This window comes from Canis lupus, chromosome 31, assembly GCF_048164855.1.
Source record: "Canis lupus baileyi chromosome 31, mCanLup2.hap1, whole genome shotgun sequence".
Classification (NCBI taxonomy): Eukaryota; Metazoa; Chordata; class Mammalia; order Carnivora; family Canidae; genus Canis; species Canis lupus.
In genome coordinates, this window is record NC_132868.1 from 17,751,254 (window position 1) to 17,776,906 (window position 25,653).

General features: G+C 39.7%; 1 protein-coding gene across 4 annotated transcripts in view; it reads right to left on the bottom strand.

The window, feature by feature from the left end:
- The window catches only part of MCF2L2 (MCF.2 cell line derived transforming sequence-like 2), a 237,866-nt gene that overhangs the window by 38,878 nt on the left and 173,335 nt on the right, over positions 1 to 25,653 (bottom strand). For all 4 annotated transcript variants that reach the window (XM_072807545.1, XM_072807546.1, XM_072807547.1 and 1 more), the window contains 7 exons: positions 15,575 to 15,641; positions 14,423 to 14,538; positions 12,983 to 13,052; positions 8,660 to 8,752; positions 7,878 to 7,970; positions 3,837 to 3,908; positions 1,372 to 1,497 (listed from right to left, as the gene is read on the bottom strand). In XM_072807545.1, coding sequence (XP_072663646.1) covers positions 1,372 to 1,497; positions 3,837 to 3,908; positions 7,878 to 7,970; positions 8,660 to 8,752; positions 12,983 to 13,052; positions 14,423 to 14,538; positions 15,575 to 15,641 — 637 coding nt within the window. The remainder of the gene's footprint in view (positions 1 to 1,371; positions 1,498 to 3,836; positions 3,909 to 7,877; positions 7,971 to 8,659; positions 8,753 to 12,982; positions 13,053 to 14,422; positions 14,539 to 15,574; positions 15,642 to 25,653) is intronic.

Consider the following 25,653-nt stretch of genomic DNA (forward strand, 5'->3'; position numbering starts at 1 on the left):
ATCATTGTGGCCCAGTGGGGCTGCTTCTGAGATGCTGGCCAGCAAAATATCAGGAGGGAGGGAAATAAAAAGACCGTGGGTTTTTTTGCCCCTAATTAATTTGCATGGTTTGACTTATGACCAGGAAAGAAAAGAAAGGTCTTTTGCCCAAACCTCAATGAACAGTATGTGAGAACCAGGTAAAAATGAAAAGGAAAAAGAGAAAACAAAAAGTGTCTCTCTGAAATGTAATTTTCAAAATGCTTCATCCCTGTGTGGTAGGAGAGAGTAGTCTTCCAAAGAGATCCACATCCTAATCCCTGGAATCCAAGAATAGGTCAGGTTACATGACAAATGGGAATTAAGGTTGCAGATGGAATTAGGGTTTTTCATCAGCTGACTTCGAGATAGGGAGATACCGTGGATTAATGGGGGGGTTCAAGATAATCCTAGAGTCTTCAGAAGTGGGAGAGAAGCAGAAGAGAAGGTCAGAGTGATGTGAGTCAAGAACTTTGACAATGGAAGGAGAAACCATGAGCCAGGAAATGTGTGTCACCCTGGCAAGCTGGACAAGGCAAGGAAATAGATTCTCTCCTAGAGCTTCCCAGAAGGAAGCAGACACCCTGATTTTACCCTAGAGAGACTGTGTTGTACTTCCGGCCTGTGGAACTATAATACATTTGCGCTGCTCCAAGCCATGAAGGTTGTGGTAATTTGTTATGACAATGATGGAAAATTAACTCACCTGAGTCAAGACCTAGAGAACCTCACAGTGAAAACCAGCTGATATTAATGATGTCCCAGTCCCAAGGAGCTCATACAGTTACAGAGGATGGCCTGCCTGGAATTCCCGGGACTGACCCACTCAGGGTTTACCCTAATGTCCCAGTGGAGAGGGCTCAACTCCCCAGCACCACCTCTTTTGGAATTTTTCTTCAACCATTTGGCTTAAGGAATGTACAATATATGCATGTCGGTCCTCTTCTGAAATCTCTTACATCAGAGATCTCAGAAGAGATCGACACATATATATGAGTCAAGAAGGAAAAATCTTTTAATCTTTCAATAGTGCCATGGGTCAGAGAATAAGTAACTCCTTCAACACCTTCCCCTGCCCATCTATGTTCTGTCCTCAGAGTTCTTGCTTATTCTAGAGTGTGGGTCAGTCTCAACATTGAGGATCCCAAGGAATCCAACCCAAGATCCCTGAAAATGCTGAGAGGCTGCCTGGATTCCCACAGCACAGATTTGATGAACAATTTGAGTTACTTTCCTCGGAGTAAAATTCTTTCACCATGGGTCACCTCTCTAACTTTGCCACAGCAACTCCTATCTTTGTAATATTGTGCCTGCCTTTTGCTGAAATGTTCCAACACTTGCTACAGCCCATACCGGACATCCAGTGACAGCTGCCAGGTCCACGGCCAATTCACAGGACTTGATCAAATCTTCCATCATGGCCAAAGCCTGTTGTAGTTCGGCTGAGAAAGCTGAATCCTTGGTTCTCTTTGGCCCATTCTGTGGAAACCAAATGCCTTGTTGGAAATCAAAAGGTAAACCATCTACCGAGTGAACGAAGGTAACAGGAGAGATAAGGAGCCATGGATCCAGACAGTACAGAGACCAAAAAGGTAAATACATGGATCTCTTCCCCTGTTCCCAAAGAGTGGTGGCTTAATATATCCTGGTTTACATATATGATATGCACCCAGGCAAAATCATCTACCACACCTTCTATACATTGCACTAATGACAAATGAAGTTCATAAAATTATGGACGTTATATTCCTGCTACATAAGAAACATGCGCCCTTCTTTAAAGCATGAAAAAGGGAATAAAGGGGAAAGGAGAGAAAATGAGTGGGAAATATCAGAGAGGGAGACAGAACATGAGAGACTCCCAACTCTGGGAAACGAATAAAGGGCGGTGGAAAGGGAGAGGTGGGGGTGACTGGGCACTGAGGGGGGCACTGAGTGACGGGCACTGAGGGGGGCACTTGATGGGATGAGCACTGGGTGTTATGCTATATGTTGGCAAATTGAACTCCAATAAAATAAATAAATAAATAAAAATAAAATAAAGCATGAAAAACCCAGACCCTTTAAATAGGCTGCTCTCCCTTTTTACATCCCTACCCCAGGGGCCTACCAAAAGGCAGGATCTGAGTATCATATTCCTGTATTTAATGTGAAAATCCTATTTCTAGGGGAAAATTATACTTAAAACCATCCCAGAGGAGGATATGTGTAAATTCCTATAGAGGCAGAAAATGAGCTGCCATGTGGAGGTCTATTAATGATTTATGTGTAAATGCCATAATTGTTGCATTTGCCACATTGAGTTCCTGCTCTCTTACCCCACCCTGGCTCTGCCCTTCCACTTTCTTCTCCTTCCCCAGTCTTTCTCACATTCTATCACCATTAAAGACATCAAAGAGATAAGAGATAAGGAAGACTCAGCATTGACTGCAAACGCTGTAACTGCTAATTCAAGAGACCAATGTTCCAGTTATTACTAATGAGACATTTAGGACATAACAAGGATGATTGTTTCAGTGTGAAAGTCTTTTGCTTACAGTTTCAGTATTTTATTGCCCTGCTACCTACATGGTTATCTGGTAAACACTAACAAAAAAATTTTGGTTTCTTCCTCTTTTTTTCTAAGACATCAATTTCTCCAACAAAGAACACACAGCTCTTTACTGCCCCCTCTCCCCAGTATGGCCCCAACTCTTTCTGTCCCCTACAGTGAGATGTAAGCGAAGGTTTGTGTATTCTCCTAATCTCCACCTAAACATAGAGGATTAGCTTCTTTGGATTAGAGATATGAGGGACAGGGACAATGAATGGGGCAGAGAATGCTGCCTCCACTGAACAATCTGCCATGGATTCTTACCTTCTCACTCACATAAATATGCTCCAGGTGCTGGGGAAGGACAACAGGTTCTCACCTGAGTTTTTTTGTAACATCATCAGTAAAGGATTACATTCTTATATCAGGGGTCTTCCTCTTTACCCAACACTTAAAACTCAACTTCCTTTTAGAGACTCATCTGCTATTTCCTCTCCTTCCCACTAACTCTCCTGCCACAAACATAGCAGGTAGTTACTTTTACATTGTGTAATGTAGGGCTAAGAATCATCTTTACAAACATTATTAAACTAACTCAGTCTAGCTCCCCTTGCTCCAGGCTATAAAATTATTACCTGTGTCTTGAGCTTCTCTTTATTTCAAAGAGTCCCTAGCATATATACTGAGTAGAGAAGGCATACAAATGACCGCGCCTCATGTTTTCCTTGTTAAAACCAGAATATTCTATAGAAAAGTTAAAAAAAAAAACCACTGCTAAGTCACAGATTTCTTCCCGATATGGTGTGGCCACCATTTCTTCCGAGGGAACCGTGGCTATCTTAGAATTCACACCCACAAACACACTTGGAGGGGAAAAAAGCATAATGCATGCAAATTAGATATACTAAGAAGTACAATGAAGTAAATATAAATCATTCATAATCCTACCACACAGGAAAACCACAGCAGAAATGTTATTATATTCAGTGCCAGTCTTTAATGTATGCATTTTACACATTCACTTAATTTTGTATTCCTGTTAAAACATTTTTATGTGGAGGAAAGAAAATATATTACTGTTTATCCTGTTATGAAACCTCACCTTGAAATTGCCTTTAATTTTTTTGTTTTTTCTGTGATCATGATTTATAGGATACATACTATTTTAGAAAACTTAAACAATAAAGATCATAAACAAGAAAAACAAAACTGCCATAAATTCTCCCACCCATAGACAAACACCATTAACAGTTAGTTATATAAAACAATATTTAATATACAGTACCTTAGCCAAGCTTCCTTCCTGGTCACCTGTGTCTATTCCCAAATCCTCAGGAGACTCAAAATCCAGCAGACCCTGCATTAACCCAAAAGCCTTATTGGAAATCAAAAAGTAGACTGACAACTAAACCTACTGTGCAAACAATCTCCAGCCAAAATTAAATTAGCAGAGGATGGACGCAAGTTTGCCCATCACAAGTAAGTGGGAAAGAATGGCATAGAGTTCTTTCCACAAACAGAATCATATTGGACACGGTGTTTGGTAGCCTGGTTTTTTCTCACTCAATGACATATCATGAACATTTTTCCATGACACTATGTTTTAAAACATGTTTTTAAATTGTAGCTGTGTTGCATCCTGTAGATTAATCATAATTCATTAATCCCCCCTACTGTTAAACATTTAGGTTCAATAATTTTTTCCTATAATAATAATAATAATAATCTTTGTGCATTTTTCCTAAGGATAAATTCCTAGAAGTGAAATTGTCAATGTTAAAAGTTCTTTTTTTTTTTTTTAAGATTTAATTTATATTTGGGGGGAGGGGTGAGGAGCAGAGGGAGAGGGACAAGCAGACTCTGTGCTGAGAATGGAGCCTAATGTAGGGCTCAGTCTCACAACCCTGAGATCATGACCTGAGCCGAAATCAAGTTGGACATTTAACCAACTGAGCCACCCAGGTGCCCCAATGTTAAAATTCTGTTGTATACTTCCAAATTCTTTATAGAAGAACCAGTTCCTACCAGTCATATATAAAAGCTTGATTCACCAGCCCCCACCCTACATGGAGTATTAAATTTAATCAAAAAGTTTTGCCAATTCAACCAAAAGAGAAATCCTGCCTCCTCATTGTTGTTTTAATTTGAATTTCTCAAATAACTGCTAAGGTAGAACTTTCAAAAAAAATGTTTGCTATTAGCATTTATTCTTTTGTAAACTGCCTATGTCCTGTGTTCTTTTTTTTTATTGTTTTCTTTTTTACTTCAGCTTTCAGGTATAATTGGCATATAAAATTGCTAGGTATTTAAAGTGTATATGGTGATGACTTGATATATGTATATATCGTAAAAGGATTTCTTCTATCTAATTAACACATCATTACCTCACATATTTATTTATTTATGTATTTGGCAAGAACATTTAAGTCCTATTCTTAGTAAACTTCAATTATACAATAGACTGTTACCAACAATCACCATGTTTTACATCAGATCCTCACACTTTTTTCATCTTACAAACCTTTTACCAACCTCTCCCTATTAAGTCTTTTTTCTAGTAGTCTATTTAATTTTTTTAAAAGAAGACAAATGAATCACTCCTATGACATGAGTTGCATTACACAGAAATCAGCATAACTACCTATTTTAGAACATTCTTCTTACAATAAGCAAAATTTATTATAAACGAATAATGCATCATTTTCCAAATCATATCTTAAAATCCAGATAAGAAAAATCCTCTACATTAAATTTCATAGTTTCAGGGCACCTGGGTGGCTCAGTTGATTAAGCCTCTGCCTTTGGCTCAGATCATGATCCCAGGTCCTGGGATGGAGCCCTGTGTTGGGCTCCCTGCTCAACGGGGAGTCTGCTTCTCCCTCTCCCTTTGCTGCTCCCTCTGCTGTGCTCTCTCTCTCTCAAATAAATAAATAAAATCTTTTAAAAAGAATAAGTAAGTTTGGTAGTTTCCATACATCACTTAGCCTCTTTGACATAAATCATGACCTTAATAAAAGTGAATTCCTATTGTCCCTAAATGTACCTATTTCTAATGTATGCTAATAAATAATATATTGTTTCATCAGCTTGCTATAACTCATTAGACATTATGTACTTTATGTACTCAAAAACCTGTCACAACTGATAATTTTCATAATATCTCAGGAAAAATATTAAGCATTTCATAAGTATCATTTCTTTTGGGGTTTTGTTTTTTTAAATTATTAACTTCTATGAACTCATAAGTTAGCACCCTGGCCATCTGTCCCATATTTTGCTAATACTATATTTTACCCGATTTTTCATGTGTCTGTTTTTAATGGTATACTCTATCATTCTCTTCCCTTTTCTTTTGTACTCAGAAAAAAGCTTTCTCACACCAGGATTCCACGACCCTTTCTAAGCCATGAGGCCAGCAGTCAGACATCCATGCTCCCAAAGAAGCCGATAGTAGGCACTGTAGAATGAGCTTTGTCCCTCAGGGTGGAGAACACTACAAAGTTCTTCCTTTCTTCACAGGCGTGCCAGTGGTTTGAACTTGTTTTTCCAGCACACAGCAAGCTTAGCTATGGGAAAAACTGGTTTGCCTTGAGTAGCCTCCCATGGTTTCACAAGGACCCCCAAGGAATATTTTATAGTGATTCCATCTCTTCTTTCCTCTGTGAAATGAAACTAACAAAATTCTCTAATTACTTTTAACATGTATCATTACCTTGTCTATGCTTCCGAAGAGCACACCAGGAAAGTACTAGTACTACTTTCATTTTACAGTCGAGGAACTTGAGCCAGAGAGAGGTGAAGTAATTTGCATTCTGGAAGTGTCAGGGCCAGATCCACGCCCAGGACCCAGGACGTCTAACTCCTCAGCCCAGGTTTCTATTTACCTCACCCTGTAGCCCTCCATGTATGGTACAGACCTTTGCTCTGTGTCAGCACAGCTCCTGTGGGAAAACTTGGGCACTTCGGTACCCGGTGTACTCAGACCAAGGAGGTGAAGACTCCCAGTCCTCCCGTTCTTTCCCCAGCTCTATGATAGGACTCATAAAGCTCAGATGACAGTGAGGATGGGACGGTCAGAGGAGTGTGAGGCTCTACGTGAACGTGACTGCTATATGGAAATGCACTTTCAGATGCCTCTCATGGAGGGAAGCCATGAGCGTCATCCCCATTCCCACACTGGTGTGGCATCTCTGTGTGTAAAACAGTGGCTGTGCATTCCAGGAGGCTTCCTGGGGGTCCGCACTGAGCGACATCTCCAGGTGCATTACTCACTTGCTCCTTACAGCAATCCTTTGGAGGAGGTTCTAGTAACCCCATCTCACACATGAGAAAACCAAGGCCTAAATGGTCCAGGAATGGCACACCTGGTGATGGCAGGGCCGGTCTAGCTGAGGCAAAGCTGAAAGGGGCAACTTTTTCTGAGGGAAGAATGTTAGGCAATGAGCTTAACCCCTCCCAGCCTCAGCTTTTTCATACTCCAAAACCTTTCTGACTCATCTGATTATGGAGATTAAGTAAGAAATACATGTGGGAAGGTACTTAGTACACAGCAGGTGCTTGTGTGTATGTGTGTTTAAGAGATAGTAGCCACTGGGCAAGAGCTGCTTATAAAGGTTGATTTAAAACACAACTTGGAGACGTGGTCCAAAGCTTTCCCTCAGCTCACATGTGCGGAGGCTGACAGCCTTCTCCCCTGTTTGGGGTGTCTGAGAGCGCTCTCCTGCAGGGGTGCTGTTGTCAGACAAAGAACCACCTATGGGTTCAGCAGAGCAAAATTCATTCCCTTATGTTGCTCCTGAGAAAGATACCTAATCTGGGGGTGGAGGTAGATACTGCAAGAGGAGAAAAGACCAGTTTTGCCTTCTCCCTTCCATTACTTTAATGCACTGAAAACTGTGACTTTGGGGAAAATAACACCTCTTTTCTGAAGCTCCTTGTCTCATCTGTAAAATGGAGCCGATGGTATTTTATCTGTAGATACTTTATATGAGAGTAGAGGCTCTGGCTGCCTCCCCACCCTCTCAGCTGTCGGCAGTGTGGTGCCATTCCTCTTTCTCCCTTTGCTCCCAAGGACTCTCCCGCCCCAAACCAGCCTCCTTAGAAATCATGCCTTGAGCTGCATGTTGGACTAGCCAGGCTCCCAGGTCCCTTTCAACTCTTTGATCCTTCTCCTCCTTGAGATCTGGTGCTTTAGATTTGGAGGACAGAAGAAGCCTGAAGTATAGACATATCTTCCCTTTGGAAGACAAAGTCACAACTCTGTATGTCTGAGGACAGGAGCCTCCCATAGCACATGCACAGGAAAGCTCTGTCTCATTGACTTTACCTTCAGCAGCATCTGATATTTTATAAGTCTCTGGCTTGGTCCTCTGAGATACTTAAAAAGAGGGAGATTGTGATCCAGTTGGCGCTGGCAAACCTTTAAAAGCCAAACAGAAACAATGTAAAATAAAACAAACAACACACACACACAGAGAGAGAACAAAGTGGCAGCATTTGAATACAAGAAATGAAACAGGTTCTTTATGGAAAAGAGGTACAGCTGTGTTGACCAACCTGGTAATGTTACCAAATTGTTGCGTGCCTCAGGAACAGTGTGTAAAATGAGACAAAGGGGAAAGAGGATGGCTTGGCTAGTAATTCTATATGCAACTAGGGAAGTAGGACCGTTTATTTCGTTTAGAAAGCAAGTCCACTTCAGATCCTGAAAAAGAGGCAGCCTGTCTTTGGGGAGAGGGGGGTGTCTGTTCAGGTCACTTTGAGTCTAGAAGTTACATGATGACTTACTAATGTCTTTCCAAGGAGCCCCAGTTTGTGGACTTTTGGACTTAATTCTTTTAAAATCCCCATCCTAGACAAGGACTCTGATTTGCTCACTCAGCTACAGCTGCTTCTCACAGGCCTGTCCCATAGAGACCCAGGGCCACCTCAAAACCTCCAACATGTAATTTCAAAATAGGAGAGACTTTTAATTCATAAAAATTGCCATAAATTCAAATGCCAAATTCCCCTGCCTCATTCATACTGCTGGTTTCTTTAAAGACTTGGCACACATAAGCATTGTCCAGGGAAAACAATTTGTGGAAGACTTTGTGATCTCAACGTTACCCCAAAGAAGGTGCAGTCTTGACATTCTTGCCAGATTGCTCTAGCTCGGGGCAGATTCTTATGGTATTTAAAATATATTTGAAGATCTTCTTTCTGAGTGAGAGAAGAATTGGAATTAATCAGGTAGCATTTTTCAGTAAGTGGACAGGATGACATCATTTATTCATTCAAATATTCAACAAACCTGAGTATTTTCACAGTGTGAGGAACTGGGGATGCATGATAACCTTATGTTGGAGTGACTGTGTGATGGGAAGGTGAACAGGAAGTTCTACACAACCATAAGTACTAAACACAGATTTGAACAGAGTGTTGTGGGAACAACCACAGGATTCTGGTAAATCAGTAAAGTCATCAACAGGAGTGAGTTTTAATCTTCCTCCTTCATCCTCTGCTCTTTATCCAGGGCATCACTGTCTCCCCAGAATAGCTCTGCAGTGAGAGGTAAAACTGACAGAAAAGGTGCTGGTGGCTGATGGGCCCTCCTTTCTCTCTCCCTATCTTCCTATTTTGATCATCATGATGCCAACCCTAGGGGGAAAAAAAACCCAAGAGACAACCAAAAGATGGAAATACCCCAAAAAGAAAATGTGGCAGCTTGAACAAAACAACACAGCCCTAAGTTCTTTGGGCAACTCCCAAAGCAGCAGGCTCTGCCTCAGACATCACCTTTGACCTACAGCACCAGATGCCAAGACAGAAAAATTATACGACTATCTCAGAGCTGGAGATCTCAAGAGGGATTCCAAGTGCTCTGTGACCTCTTTCCCATTGCATCAAAGACCATGGGAGGTAGGCACATACTCACCAATACCCCAGAACGGTTACCCCAGGCCTATGGAGTCAACTTGCCAGCTTCATCCACTCAATCACTAGCACCTGGACCACAGAAGCTATGCTTGCCACAGAACCTGTGGTACTCTGGTGGAGAAGCCCACGCGGCTGCATCCTTGTAGATTTCTGGGTCCCTATTTTTCTCAGGCCAACTCTTGATGTCCTTCATGCAGACATAGGTTATTGTTTTCCCCACAGCTTCAACTATGTCTATTCTACTTCTAAAAACACTGCTGTAGTGAATGCTTTCTATTTCTACATGTGTGTGTGCATGCACACATGTTTAGGAAGGGAGATGACCCTTGAGAAATGTTGTTCAGACAGGTTAAGGAACTAGAATAGTAACTCAGAGCTTAACGATATGTTCATTATTTATTCATTCAAGAACTATCTATTGTGTGCCTTTGATGTGTCAGGCACTGTACATTTGTGAAATTCAACATCTTCCACAATAGAGTAGCTTACACATGGGGAACACTCTTGCCATACCAAAGGCCAGGCTTATAAAATACTACAAATTGATTAAGGCATCTCACCCACACTGGGTCTGTCAGAGCACAAAAACATTGGCCTTTAGCTCCTAAAAGAATTCAAGGTTTCATTGCTTTTAACACTAACCACCAGAAGATTCTTAAAAGCTAGAGGAGACTTTGGAGCTCCAGATTCCCACCAAGCGAAACATCCTGGACAGTCAGCCACCTTTCCCCAAACTTTTCCAGCATCAGAGGCACCTGGTTCTCTCGGTGGATGCTGAGCTGAAATGTGTGCTCCTGAAATCCTTACCCCTTGATACTATACTTGTGCTTCGAACAATGCAGAATACCATAGGCCTTCAAGCACCAGAACATGACTGTTGATCTAAATTTGCTTTTCAATCCAAAATTCCTTAAAGAAATTTAAGGAATATACACTAACCAGCAGCATATGAAAGTGCCCAACTATCCTCACCTACTTATAGAATAAATTAGGAGGCTTAAAAGCTACCAAAAACTCATATTCACACACGATCGTTTATGCATTAGGATGGTGGGCTGTTGGTGGATGGTCCAGGTTCAGTTCTTGGCTTTGTCAGTTCCCAACCATATGGCCCAAGTTCAGTGACTTAACCTCTCGATATTTCAGTTTTCTTATCTATTAAGTAGATTCACAGCAGCAGTCAACTATGACGCTGTATAATGAGATGATGTATAGAAACTGCTCAACAAATGCCCAATACATACGGAGTACCCAATACATGGTGGCTATTCACAAAGCACTTTTTACTTTGTAGAAATCTTCTGTAAACAGTATTTCATTAAATATCCACAATGTCTTTACATATTGGTATCATTAAGCCTATTGTATGGAGGAAGGAAATTAGACTCCAGGAGTTTAAGTGACGTAACATGAGTTTATGCAGATTGCAAGTGGCTCACCTTAGATAAGAAGTTACATTTCCTGAGTCCCGCCCCAGTGCTATTTCCATTGTGCATGTCACATGTCAGAGCCAATGGAACTCAAGGCAGACTACTGACCAAAACTATTCTAGGTAGAGCTTGGTCTCTGGGGCAGAATTTTTCTGGATTCTGCAGACTATAGAGTCTGATTGAAACATTTGACCAGAGCAATATTTCAAAACTCATTTTCATGATTAATGGAATTCTGCAAATATTATTGAGAAAAGGTCAACTGTTGTAATAAATAATCGGTGAGGGGCCCACCTCACTGACTAACAAATACACAGCAGCAGCCAATTCCTTCAAGGAGCCTCAAAGATTAGCTAATCGTGGTTTTTAATTACTACATCTGTCCTGGACTAATAACTTTATGATTGAGACCAGTTTATTACTAGTACTATGTCCCCAACATCATAAATCATACAGGATTATATGCAGAGTTTATAGGCAGGTCTGGATTAATGATTTCTCAGGTTTCTCCCAACATGGGGGACTATAGAAAGCTCTCACTTTAGGTGAGAGATTCTTCTAGGAAAATATGTTTTGTCAGCCGTTCCTAACCATTACCTTATACTTGGGACAATTTTTTTTTTTTTTTTTAACCACGTCCCTTTTCTCCCCACAGGAATTTGGTCCTTTCCTCATCCAACAGTTTAAATAAGTCTTTGCAATGATGATGTAAGCAACTATAAAATATTTCTAAACTCTGAAACTAGATTTCACATCAGTGGTTTGATGAATGCAAAATTACAAAACACTACAAAACACAAATAATACTACAAAGTAATTCAAAAAGGAAATTAATCAGATTGGATACAGCATAGTTTGTAGTGTACCTTGAATTTGGCACTTGACAAAAAAAACCTACAATGAGGCTGAGGGAAAACCCATACAGGGCCATGGAAAGGACCTTCTAAGCTGGCAAGAGCTCTGAGGGTCAAAAGCTCTATTTCTCCATTATGTCCAAAGCCTTAAAACCTGGGGATTTTTGTTTGCTTGCTCTCAGTTTATTACACATACCACTCTTAGACTTATCAGCCAAAATTTGAGTTCTTTATAATTTTTGAGTTGACCTGTTGTCTCAGGCTTACAAAAAGAAAAGGAAGAGAAGGAAAAGAAGGTCTAGTTGAAAGAGAGAGGAAATGCAAAAGACTTAGAAAGTCCAGGGCACCAGGATCATCTGCATAGTCCTCCCAAGGGAAGAAAGTGGTGGGGAGTGGTGCTAGGTTATACATTTCTCTGTGCCAGCTTTGATGGGGCATCACTGGTCCAAATAGCTTATTCACTGCCCAAAGTAGGGATGCAGAGAGGGCAAGAAGGAAGAAGTCTGTGCAGTGGGGAAGAGGAAGTCAGAGATACGGTGCTGTACGGCAGGAAATCCTGTTAGGTGCTAAGCATAAGTGGGACCATAGACACTGAACTGTACCTCTGAAACTAATAATACACGATATGTTAGTTGGACTAAAATTAAAATAAAAAAAATAAACTTTGAAATATGCTCCAAAGTTATTTTTTCATTAAGATTAGAAAAAAAAAATAGAAAATAAATTCCAAACTGAAAAGTAAAAAAAAAAAAAAAAGGACCATAGATTTAACATATTCTAACCATTCTCTGTGCTGTAAAAAAATAAAATAGAAGAAAATATATTTTCTAAGACTTTTAATTTACCATCAGTACTTCTGCTCTTGAGAGTGTTAGTGAGGAATTTAAGCCTGCTGTGTGATTCTTGTTAAAAAAAAAAAAAAAAAAACAGTGAGCTTAGTCATTCAGAGGAGGATCCTCTGTTTTGAGGAGGGGCAGTCCTTCATGTCACCAGGCTTTGCGGGAGGTCAAGCTTGGAAGTTGCTCCCATCTGTCATGTGAGCCTAGTTAAACTGGACTCACCTCACCCTGGGTGACATACTGCAAAGGACTCCTGCTTTGCATTCAAAAGGCTTGTGTAACTTGTCAGACCATTGGTGTTCCCATTTGCCTTTGCCCCTCAACACAGGAAAATTAAGGGCTAAACTTTAATCACATGGCTATTTTGACTTACAGGAAGCACAGACTTACTCTCTCGAGAAAGCAGCGTGCCAGCATTTCGGGGTTTTCAGTGCACTTTTCCAGTTCTTTCAGAAAAGTCCTAGGGAGGGAAAAGTATAGTAACATTTTGATTTTTTTTTTCATGTATGAGGTTAAGACACATGAGGGTTTTTTAAAGTAAAAATCACATAAGGTTATTAAGACGTGTTCAGAAAAATGCTGTTTTCCAAGGCTTTATTGCTCTTGACTCATCTTTAACACACTGATTTGGAAGAAAAAAACATTCTGTGACATTACTAGGATTCCTTAAAGCCACCCACAGCTCTCCTGATAATTCTAGGCACTAGCTGGAGACAGCCAAGATGCACCAAGGCTCCCTAATGCATGAGAATCACATGAATATGGTGCGAGATGCCTGGGTGGCTCAGTGGTTGAGTATCTGCCTTTGGCTCAGGTCGTGATCCTGGGGTCCTGGGATTAAGTCCCGCATAGGGCTCCTGCATGGAGCCTGCTTCTCCTTCTGCCTATGTCTCTGCCTCTCTGTGTGTGTCTCTCACGAATAAATAAAATCTAGAAGAAGAAGAAGAAGGAGAAGGAGAAGGAGAAGAAGAACTGCTGTTGCTGCTTCTACTGCTAATAGCACTGAGAGCTTAAGGTAAGCCAGGCATAAGTACTTCATAAACAATATCTCATTTAATTATCTACCAAACCTGGTAAGGTAGGGTTTCATAAATGTGAAACCTGAGGCATAAAGAGGTTGAATGACTTCTCCAGGGAAGGTAGCAGAAATGGTATTCCATTTCTGTTTTGTGTCTGACCAATGGACAAGAGATGAGGTTGGGAAACAACTCTGGGTGAATTCACCAAGCAGTCTCTTCTTTTCCATCAGTTACATGTATGATTTGGGGTTATTATACCGAGGAAAGAGAGGAAATGAGCTGTAGTTTCATTTGTGAAATGAAAGGCTTGGAAGATGATCTTCAAAGTCTCTTCCTCTTCTAATTCTCTAGAACTCAACACCCAAGCAGCTCTGGGCTAAGAGGACAACTTGTTGGACCAGTTAGCATTTTCCAACACCCTAGCTCCCAGTAGTACTCTATGACAGTAGGTATGTTGACATGTGCCTTGGTCATCTTTATTCCTAATGTTGAACACAGTGACTGACACAGAACAGGTCCTCAATAAATGCAGATGCATGAATAGATAAATAAGCAAAGGAAAACATGCAAAAAACATAACATTAATGCCCGATACCTGGTATGTGTCATTGATGCCTTTTTCCTTCTCCCTCTGAGATCTGTGGCACTTCTTCCCTCTTCATCCCAACCCATCCCAACCAAGCCTACTGACTCTGGACTACCTGCTTAAACCTGGCAAAGTCTACACATGTTCATCTTCAAATCTCATCAGTCTGATTTCCATTTTTTCTCTTACTTTCCATTTTTCCTGATAATTTGAATTCTTATATACCTGTTGTGAAATTCATAAAGTTCTCTAATATTCCCAAAGAGAAACTCCTTGTTATTCTGAAGAACGTCTGGAATCAGATGCTTCAGCCAAATAAAATCCATTGGAGTGATATATCCCTGCAGAGGTGGAAACAAGGTAGGTTTTACAGATAGAAACATTTAAGAGATGATCTGAATTTGCTAGTCTAGGGACCAAAACTTTAATAATTGGGAAATATGGCACACTTATTTTCTGAAAGCCATTCCATCAAACACTTTCTTTTGATATTATTTCCTTCATGTGTCCATCTTCAGAAGAAGATGGTTAAATTTAAATGGCAACGATAGTAAGATGGCATTTTATAGAAAGAACAAATATATTTTTTAAATGTTTATGTTATACCAGTCAAGTGTGAAAGCAAAAAACATATGCATCATTTTACCACCACATGCAATTACTATTGTTTTATTTTATTTCCTTCATGATTTTTAAAAAGTTTATTTTATTTGGTTCTAATCACGGTACATATATAATTTGTATTCTGTTTTTCTATATGCGTTTTAGGCTCTGCTTGCAAATTTCTACATATATTGTTTTTAATTTAATCTTATAAGCATTTTTCAATGTTGCTACATATTATTCAAAATAATTAACTTATAACAGTTGAGCAATATTTCATTCAGCATAAATATCAGACTTTATTAACATCCACTTTTTATTGGTGATTTTGTTTTCTTCTGATATTTTATTATAAGCAATTCTATTATAACTTTGTACAGATAATTTATTCCTCAGGATTATTTCCTTAAGAAAATAGGAAAAATTCATATTTTCACTCTCAAGCAAAACAACCTACTTAAAACAATTCTCCCTTATTAAATTATCAAAAGCATTCAAATTATCGTGTCCATTGTTGGCAACTACAGGGTGAACCTATTGGGCAGTGCTAAAATCAGTATGAATTGGCACAATCCTTTGGAAGTTATTTGGCTACACGGATCAATAGTCATAAGAATGTTTTTATTCCTATTGCAAAGATACTTGCAATATTGTAGGACCTGAACTCTTGGTGGAAATTCTAGAGACATATGGCAACTATTTTAAGTCTGTTTGTGCCACAGAATCTCTCTAATTTGAATACATGCTTAACGTCTACTACCCCAATCTACTTACATCAATTATGCTCTTAATCTCTTTTATATAAATCTCTTCCGTCTCAAGCAAGTCATGTATAATGCGCCTGAATCACAGCAGCAGGTGGGAATATGAAAGAGAAAGACAAGGAGGGGAGAGAGGGTTTTTAGAATTCTTTTAGAATAATGCTCATCAATACAGTTCCCCTAAGTGGCTTACCTACTTAGGTTGCAGTCAGTTTATTCTGTTCTACTGAACACCCAAGGCCAACATCTCACAAAAGCATATTCTGATCACATTGGCATAAGAAACAGTAAGGTTAGAGGACTCCAGATTCATCTGTACAGCCAGTGAATGACCTATCCTCTGGTGGGGCACAATGTAGGGGTCAGGAGTGCAAAGATTGTGGAGTCAGAAATGCCAGGTTTGGATCCTTGGTCAGGAAGGCCTGACAGACCTACACATTGTGTGTGTAGTTTCTGAGATTTTCTCTGGAGCTTTCTGCTGTTTCATTGCTCATGCATGTGGGTGGACTTTGCTGTGCATGAGATTAGATGGATTCCAGTCATGCTCCCTTTCTCTGGCATCTAATGCTTCAGTAGGATTGGTTTCCTCAGTCAATAGACATGACCTCTGTCTGCTTCCCTTGAGGAAAGCAGGTGCAGGTCATGGTGGGCAGAATGCTATGAACCCCCAGATTCCTGACCCCTTGTGTACATACACCTCCTCTCAGTTAATTAACTGAACACTAATTTAGGTGCTGCTATGGAGGGGCTTTGCCATTCTGTTTTGTTCCAAATCAGTTGACCTTAGGTAGTAGATTCCCTGGTTGGGCTTTCCTAGTCTCATGAACTCATCAGATCTGGGCCTGGAAGTCAGAAAGATTGGAAGCATGAGAAAAATTTAACGGAAGGGAAGCTGTCCTTAGCTGGTTCTGGAGATGGAAGAGGCTATGTAGCAAGCAAAGAACATAGGCTGCCTCTAGATGCTGAGAGTGGCCCCCACCTAACAACCAGCAAGGAAACCAGGACTTTAGTTCTATAATAGCAAGGAACTGAATTCTGCATAACCACATCAACTTAGAAGAGGATATTGAGCACAGCTGACCGACTTTATTTTAGCTCTGTGGAACCTGAGCACAAAGCCAGTCTTGCTGCGCCTGGACTCCTGTTGCAGGAAATTCTGAGCTGCTAAATTAGTGGTCATTTTTATGCAACAATAGAAAACTAATAAGGTAAGGCCAGACCCCACATCTATCTCCAGATAGATTGTTTTTCTTCCTCTTCTTAGGCACTTTCTCTTTAGGGCTTTCTTTTAGGTCTCTAAGTGAGTTAGGGTTTGTACAGGTGATCACGTGTAGAATATATATTTTTATGGTTTCCTGGGAGCTGCTGGTAGGTTATCTATTTTTTAAAAATATTTTATTTATTTATTCATGAGAGACACAGAGAGAGAGAAAGACAGAGACACAAGCAGAGAGAGAAGCAGGCTCCCTGCAGGGGAGCCACCCAGGTGCCCCAAGTAGGTTATCTATTAAAAGGTAGCCTCTCCCAGTAATTTCTCTGACATTGGCCATACAACATTTTTCTAAATATGCTTCCTTATTCAAGTGAAATAAAAGCAAAAATAAGCTTTTAGGACTACATCAAAATAAAAACCTGCACAGCAAAGGAAAAACCAACAAAACTAAAAGACAACCTATGAAATGGGAGAAGATATTTGTAAATGACATATGAGATAAAGGCCTAGTATCTAAAATACATAAAGAACTTATACAACTCAACACCAAAAAAAAAAAAAAAAAAACCCCAAATAATCTAATTAAAAATGGGCAGAAGATCTGAAGACATTTCTCAAAAAAAACACATACAGATAGCCAACAAACACATAAAAAGATGTTCAATATCACTTATCATCAGAGAAATACAAATCAAAACTACAATGAGATATCCCCTCACACCTGTCAGAATGGCTAAAATCAAAAAAACAACAAACAAGTGTTGGTGAGGAGTGAAGAAAAAGGAATGTGGGAATGAAAATTGGTGCAGCCACTGTGAGTGTGGAGGTTCCTCAAAGAATTAAAAGTAGAATTCTAGTAATTCCACTACTATTTACCCGAAGAATATGAAAACACTAATTTAAAAAGATAATTGCACATCTATGTTTATTCCAGCATCACTTACAATAGCCAAATTATGAAAACAGCACAAATGTCCATCAATTGATGAATGGATAAAGAAGTGGTATGGGAGGATCCCTGAGTGGTGGCTCAGTGGTTTAGTGCCTGCCTACCGCCCGGGGTGTGAGACTGGAGTCCCAGGATCGAGTCCCACATCAGGCTCGCTGTGTGGAGCCTGCTTCTGCCTCTGCCTGTGTCTCTGCCTCTCTCTCTCTCTCTCTGTGTGTGTGTGTGTGTGTGTCTCCCATGAATAAATAAATAAAATTAAAAAAAAAAAAAGAAGTGGTAATAGGTTTTCAATAGAAGCTGAGTCATGCTAGTATAACACAGTCCTGGTATTTTAACTGAACTAAAAAAAAAGAAAACAAACAAGATGGGCACCCAGGTGGCTCAGTCGGTTAAGCCTCTGCCTTCAGTTCGGGTCATGATCTCAGGGTCCTGGGATCAGGCCCCAGTTTGGGTTCCCTGCTCAGTGAGGAGCCTGCTTCTCCCTTTCCCTCTGCCTGTCCCCCCCAGCTCATGCACTCTCTCTCTTTCATTCTCTCCAAAATAAATAAACAATCTTTAAAATAACCAAGATGAAGAACAGTTTACATAGTACGACTATGTAAAAGGGAGTATGTGTACATATATATGTAAAATTGTCTATCCTTAGAAAATTCGTGCAAAGGAACAAGACACTGTTAACAGTGATTGCTTTTGGAGAGTTGTACTTAAGGCTAGAACACAGGTAAGGAGAATTTTTACATTTTGTTCTATGCCATTTTACAATCTTTGATTAAAAATTCTACCAGTTTTATAATTTAAAAAGTGGTTTACATGACACTTTAAAAAGAATGTTGTAGAGGTTATAGCTCAACAACTATCTTTTCTTAAAATAACAACTTTTGTATATATTTTTTACTAGTTTCAAAGGTGGAATTTAGTGATTCATCAGTTGCATATAGCACCCAGTGTTCATTACATCAAGTGCCCTCCTTACTGCTCATCACCTAATTACCTCATTCCTCCATCCACTTCCCCTTCAGCAACCTTCAGTTTGTTTCCTAGAGTTCACGGTATCTTCTGGTTTGCCTCCCTCTCTACTTTCATCTTATTTTTCCTTCCCTTCTCTATGTTAATGTGTTCTGTCTTTTAAATTCCACATATGAGTGAAATCATCTGATAATTGTCTTTCTCTGACTGATTTATTTCACTTAGCATAATATCCTCTAGTTACATCCATGTCACTGTAAATGGCAAGATTTCATTCTTTCTGATGGCTGAGTAATCTTCCACATCAAAGATTGTTTTTATCCATTCATCTGTTGATGGACCTCTGGGCTCTTTCTGTAGTTTGGCTATTGTGGACTTCACTGCTATGAACACTGGGCTGCAGGTGCCCTTTCAGATCACTACGTTTGTATCTTTGGGGTAAATACCTGATAGTGCAATTGCTGGGTCATAGGGTAGCTCTACTTTGAACTTTTTGAGGACCCTCCACACTGTTTTCCAGAGCAGCTGCACCAGCTTGCTTTCCCACCAACAGTATAAGAGGGTCCCCCTTCTCTGAATTCTCACCAATGTCATTTCCTTGATTTGTTCATTTTAGCCATTCTGATAGGGATGAGGTGGTATCTCATTGTGGTTTTGATTTGTATTTCCCTAATGCTGAGTGATGTTGAGCATTTTTTCATGTGTCTGTTGGCCATTTGTATGTCTTCTTTGCATCTATTTATAAATGCTTATTATAAGACAAGAGTGGTAAAGGATAGTCCCAAAGTATACAATTTCAAGAAGTATACTGGCTATCAAAAAGTTATTTTAAAATTACATTTGGCTAACAAAGTCACTAAGAAGTTCTTCTGCTTTTTATAATCATCCCGAAAGGACAACAGTTGCTATATCAGAAAGAAATAGGCCCTCTTAGGCCCTTATGAAGCGCTATGCTTAAGCAACTTGGCGAAACTGTTTAAGGACGTATTGACAATTAAATGAAGTCAGAAGACAAATAACTAGGTGGTGAGTAGAAATCAACTTTATTACCCAACAGTTATGTAAGAACTTAGACTCTTAGGAGTTTTTAGGAATCTGACACAAGAAAATATTCACAACTCAGAGGGAAAAAAAAAATCCCTTGTCAGGTCATGTCCCAGTTTATAATTTGGAAACGTCCAGAGATCTTATCTGGCTGCTTCAATTTACTTGTTTGAGTGCAATGGGTACAACTCCAATGATAGGAAGTCCCCTGTACACATCAGCCTAGATGTCAGTTCAGATTCTTTTTTTTAATAGCCTTCACACCACTGTTAAGCCACTCTTTTCCCTTTCTTGCCTTAGTTTTTTAAAAAAATAACGTTTTTATATGGAAGAAAATTTATGATTTTTTCTGATGATTGCCCACTTTATTATTCCAAAGCACATAACTTTGTTCGTAGAAAAGACTATCAAGGATTTAACCTCTCAAGTCATCAAGTATGTATAATGTAGATGAAGAATAGAAAACATGATAAGTACTCAAGTAATATAAAAACTTTTGAACACCTAGAGCATTTATGTCCTGATGGATATCTATTCAGAGGTAGAGAGCACTGTAATTAGGGTACCAAATGGAATTGAGATGCCAGATCAGCCCGCAGTAATGTACTCTACACTAGCATACATTCCGTCAGTTTGTTTTACATGTAAAAGTGGATCTTCCCCTACCTCCTGATCCTGAGGTCATTAAGGAGGAAATGGAGGGATAATATGTTTTAAGGAACTGTTTCTTCTCTGAAGTCATATTTCAAGGTAGCATAAAAATAGAGCTTTGGATACCTGGCTCCATTCTGTATGACATCTCATATTTTTTTCAGATGACACTATAACCCAAGGGCAAGAATGGAAAATTAAAAATTGAATGCAACCCTATTTTGTAAGCAAGATCATTAATGTACATACATGTTAGGATTTCCTGATGTTTCTTCTTTGTCCCTGCATCCTGAGCCCTTCATTCTCCCCTCCCCATTTCCTAGCTCTCTAATTGAAGAATGTCCCTTTGGAAACCAGCCTGCCTGAAGTGTATTTTTATTTTTGCTCACTGATTGTCAACACAACTTGCCATTAAGAGTTTTTATCTACTCGTGTATGACAGATCACAACACACACATCATAAAGTATTAGATTTTCACTTTTTTTTTTTGACAGTTTTCATCTGAAACCCTTTTTGCCAAGTTGAAAGGACTGTTTTTATCCTTCTCAAATTCTAGCCCATCTAACATAATGGATACTCACCTTCTTAAGCCTTTGTCTTCCTTTGGTTTCTCTTTATTATTCAAACCTCATTCACCACCCACCTGTCTGTTTCTTCTCTGTTCCCTCTTTGTTTCATTTTCCTCCTCCTGTCTTATGTTGCCGCTCCCATAGCTCTGAGTTCAAAATTTCAATTTCCTTCCTCTTCTCTCATGCCATGGACCCTCCCACATTGTTATTGTCCTCCCAGACTTTTGGTTATGCTCAAGCCCGTGTTGCCAATAGTTTACACACTTGTCACCTGCGTGCTTCCCAGACACCTCATCACCTCAGGTTGAAACAGAACTCATTAGACAGGAGTAGCAGGTGTATCAGCGGAACTGTCACTTCCTGGGTCTCTAAAGCACAGCCATCATTTCAAACTTCTCCCTACTATTATTGCTTATATAACCAATCTGTTGCCAAGCCTCATCATTTCATCTCTCAACATGCTCTTGGAGTCACTGCTTATTCTCCATTTCTGGTGCAGCCAGGAGAAAGAAAGCAAGCCCTCCCCTCCTCTCATTTGGAATACTTTGGTGCACTCCTGGAAGCTCCCTGGCCTCCCACCAAACTATTTTGCAGACTACCAGTCTATGCCATTTCTAAAGATGCATTTCCATCATGCCATCATTCTCCCTATTCTGAAACTTAAAATAGCTTCCAATTGCCCACAATTCCCAACGTTCCTTCCAGAATTGCGACTCTCAATTTATGTGATAAGAATCTACTTGAGGAGCTTGTTCTAAAGGGAAATCCAGACCCATAGATCCAGAGCAGGGAGTAATAAGTGGGAGTTATGGCTGGAATCTATAATTTGCACAAGCACCCCAGACAACCTAATCCAGATGTTCTGCTGTTCAAACAAGTAACACTGATCTGACTCACTCCTTTTAGCTACCTCCTGCCTCCCCCCACTCACCTTTACTTACTTAGGCCAGTGTTATTATTTTACACTCCTGTTCAAATCTAATCATTCTTGAAAACTCAGTTCCAATTCTCTCTTTTCCATGAAAACTCTAACAGCTTTGAATGAAATTGGTACCATAGTCTTACCCTTACTCCCCAGACAAAAACCATTAGATCCATTTACAAAACATTTATTGGTTATAGGCACCATTATAGGCACTTGAGCTCAAGAAACGCACCATAATCCCAGACCTTAGTTCATAGTCTAGTGGCAGAAACAAGAAAATCAGTGACTCCAGTACAGTGTGATAAGGTACCAGGTAGTCAGAGGAGTTAGATGCAGAGGAAAAGCTGAAATTAAGCCAAGGGTAGCAGGAGACATTGCCAATTTTGAGTTGAGTGAAGTTTAAGCTGAGTTTTAAAAGGAAAGGAAGCAAGGGGAAACGTTTGAAATAAGTACATCCAAGGGTGAGGGGAACAGAACAGAGGAGAATATAGAGACGAGACTCTTATGCTCTACCAGTACTTGTAAATTCTTTGGTGGGGCTGGGCCAACAGTCTAGTAGCTTCATAAAATGCCAGAAGCAAATTTAACCTTAATGACCATTCAATTTACCTTATCTTGCAGATGAAAAAAAAAAAAAAAAAAGTCCAGAGCCACAGTGAGTTGCTAAAGATCCTTGCCTTTGGCAAAGCCAATGTTCTTCACACTGTTATGTTTCCCCTCTTTGCCTATGTTTGGAGTGCATCCATAGTCCTATTTGCTGGTTACTAAATAAAACAAAAATTAAAATGTAACTGGTATGATATTATAAAAACCCTGGGCTTCAAGGTATTAGTTTTTAAAGTTTATTTCTATATCAAATATACAGGGTGACCTTGAGCAAGTCACTTTCTTTCCCGGGGTGCCCATTTCCTTATGTGTCAAAAGGCCAAATTAGATAAGCCTAAGTATCTGTGCTGGCTCTCAATGATAATTTTCTAAATATATTACCATTTATAATAAAATGTATGATGGGGTCTTTGGTCTAATCACACCTTGCTTTTTATTTCTCACAAGACTCTCTATTCCTTCACATCCTCAATGAACTAAATACCAAATGTGTAACTGCAAAGTGCCCCAGAACAGCAAGGAGAAGGGGAATCAGCATGGGCTGGAGATGTCCTGGAGAAGGTGGAATCTGAGCTGTCCTCTGTAAGAGATAAGGGGGAGACAGCAGGGGGTCCAGGAAGAAGGAAACATGAGTGGGGTCTGGCAGGAGCCATGCTGCTGGGGCAGGGGCTGGATGGACACCCAGGGAGGCAGGGGCTGGATGGGCACTCAGGGAGGCAGGGGCATCCCAGATGGAGGAGTAGTCTGTCCTGCCAGGCTACAGTGTAGACTTGATGCAGGAGCCCAAGGGAAGGTATGGGAGACTCATTCGGCCAGCAGAGCAGACAAGGCTCCAGGAGCCCGTGCCATTAAGCACAGAAGAGGCCCGAGGGCTCGGACTTAGGAAAAGATGCTCTTACTTCTACATCCTTCTTTTGTTTCAATGAGGTGTTCCGTAATTATGCAATAAATTCTCAGAAATGTAAATGGTAGCAACATGAATGCTACAGACTCACGCAATGATCATGTTGGAACCAAAGATATTTTAGGTATCAAGAAAAGGTCTGATTAATACAAATACTTCCTTGGTTCTTGGAAGGCTAAAAGTTGAGACGTCTGCTCTGTTGCTGATGTGCCATCTGTCCCCTCCCTTCTTTTGTATCTCAGTTTCTATATTTTGCTGTATGTCAATTGGATTTGACCTCATTCCTTATTCTGATGTGTTTAGAGTCAACTACCTCAAATTCTTTTGGGAAGAGGATGGGGCATAAATAAGTTATTATTAAAGTTTATCTAGATGGATGCTGGTTTTTCAATATCATGTAATAAATAATGACTAAGTAATTTCATGCATACTGCACTTCTTAAAAGAGGGATTGATTATAAGCCAAATTTCATTAATACTAATTCATTCAAGTTAACCATCCTGCATTTATATAGCATTTTAGGGATTATAAAGTTTTTTTTTAATTGTGGTGAAATATACTAAAAATTTACATTTAAACAAGTTTTAAGCGTAAGATTCAGTAGCATTAAGTACATCCAGAATGTTGTGCAGCCATCACCAAAACTTCTGATATTCCAAACTAAAACCCTGTATCCAAAAAAAATAAATAAATAAAAATAAAAATAAAACCCTGTATCCATTAAATACTAGCTCTCCATTTCTCCCTTCCTCCCCCCAGTCCATGGTCATCTCTATTCCACTTTCTAAACGTCTCTAAGAGTCGGGCTATTCTGGGAGCCTCGTTTAAGTGGAATCATACAAAGTCTGTCCTTTTTGTGTCTGGGTTATTTCGCTTAGCACAGTGTTTCAAAGTTCATCCATGTTGTAGTGTGGGTTAGAATCTCATTCCTGTTGAAGGCTGAATATCTTCAGTTGTCTGCATATACTACATTTTGCTTATTCTTTTGTCTGTTGATGTATACTTGGGTTGCTTTCACCTTTGGCTCTTGAGAATAATGCTGCTATGAACATTGGTATGCAAGTCTCTGTTTGAGTTTCTGCTTTCAATTCTTTGAGGTATATACTGAGAAGTAGAAATGCTAACTCATACGATAATTCTGTTTCTAACTTTTGGAAAAACCACCACAGTTTTTTTTTTTTTCCACCACAGTTTTCTACAGTGACTATACCACTTGACATTCCCACTAGCAATGCACCAGGGTTACAATTTCCACATCATTGTCAACATTTGCCATTTTCCATTTTTTAAAATAATCGTCAGCCTAATGAGTGTGAAGTAGCTGTTTTCTTAATGTGTGTGCATCACCTTCCTTGATCCATTCAACACCTGACAAAGAGCTCCTCCAGGGCATCTGTCCTGTTTTATTTATCCTTGTCTGCATGCCTTATGAGTAGGTAAATTCTCAATAAATGTTTATTGAATGGATAAATTCAGGTACTAATTGTTAGGTAGGTACTAATTGTTATTCTTATTTCACAGAAGAGGAAATTGGGACTCAGAGCATTAAGTGACCTGATTGAGGTCAAGTTGCTGGCTAGGCACTGCTACTGAGGTCAAGTTCAGGCCCTCTAGCTCTAAAACCAGTGATGAAAACTGATGTGCCAAGGGTGAATGTCAGTCCACTGAAATAGTACCCAATATTCTGACTCTGTAGCTTAGCTCCGTAAACGACAGGACCTACACAGTGGTGACACAGGTACGCAGGTTATGGAGAAAAAAGGTCTGGCTCAGGCCATCATCTGATTTATATGTAGGATTGAAGGGCTCTGTCTCAAATCTCAGAGCCATGGTGCATAGGTACATCTGGAATCCAAACATAATAAGACATCCTGTGGGTTATTTCTGCTACACCAAGGAGATTCCTGAAATACTGCTGATAGGAAAAACGATTACTTCAATCCATGGGAAAGGGAATTACCGGTGCTAACTCCAACAGGAATATCCATATAACTCAATAATTTTTGGCAAAGAAAAAAAACCTGAGACTGCTAATAAGCTTCCACCTCATGCAAACAAAGAGAAATCAATTGCAAAAAAAAAAGAGATTCCCAAAGGTAAAATACACTTGTACAAAATAAATTAAAAAGATCAAACAACACTGAGAGACACTGCTTTCTCCACCCTACATACCTCTTTTGCAGACCCATTTGTATCTGTATCTACTCAGCAGATATCATCACATTATTCTATTAATTCCTTTCCTCCCAAGAGGGCTTATTTA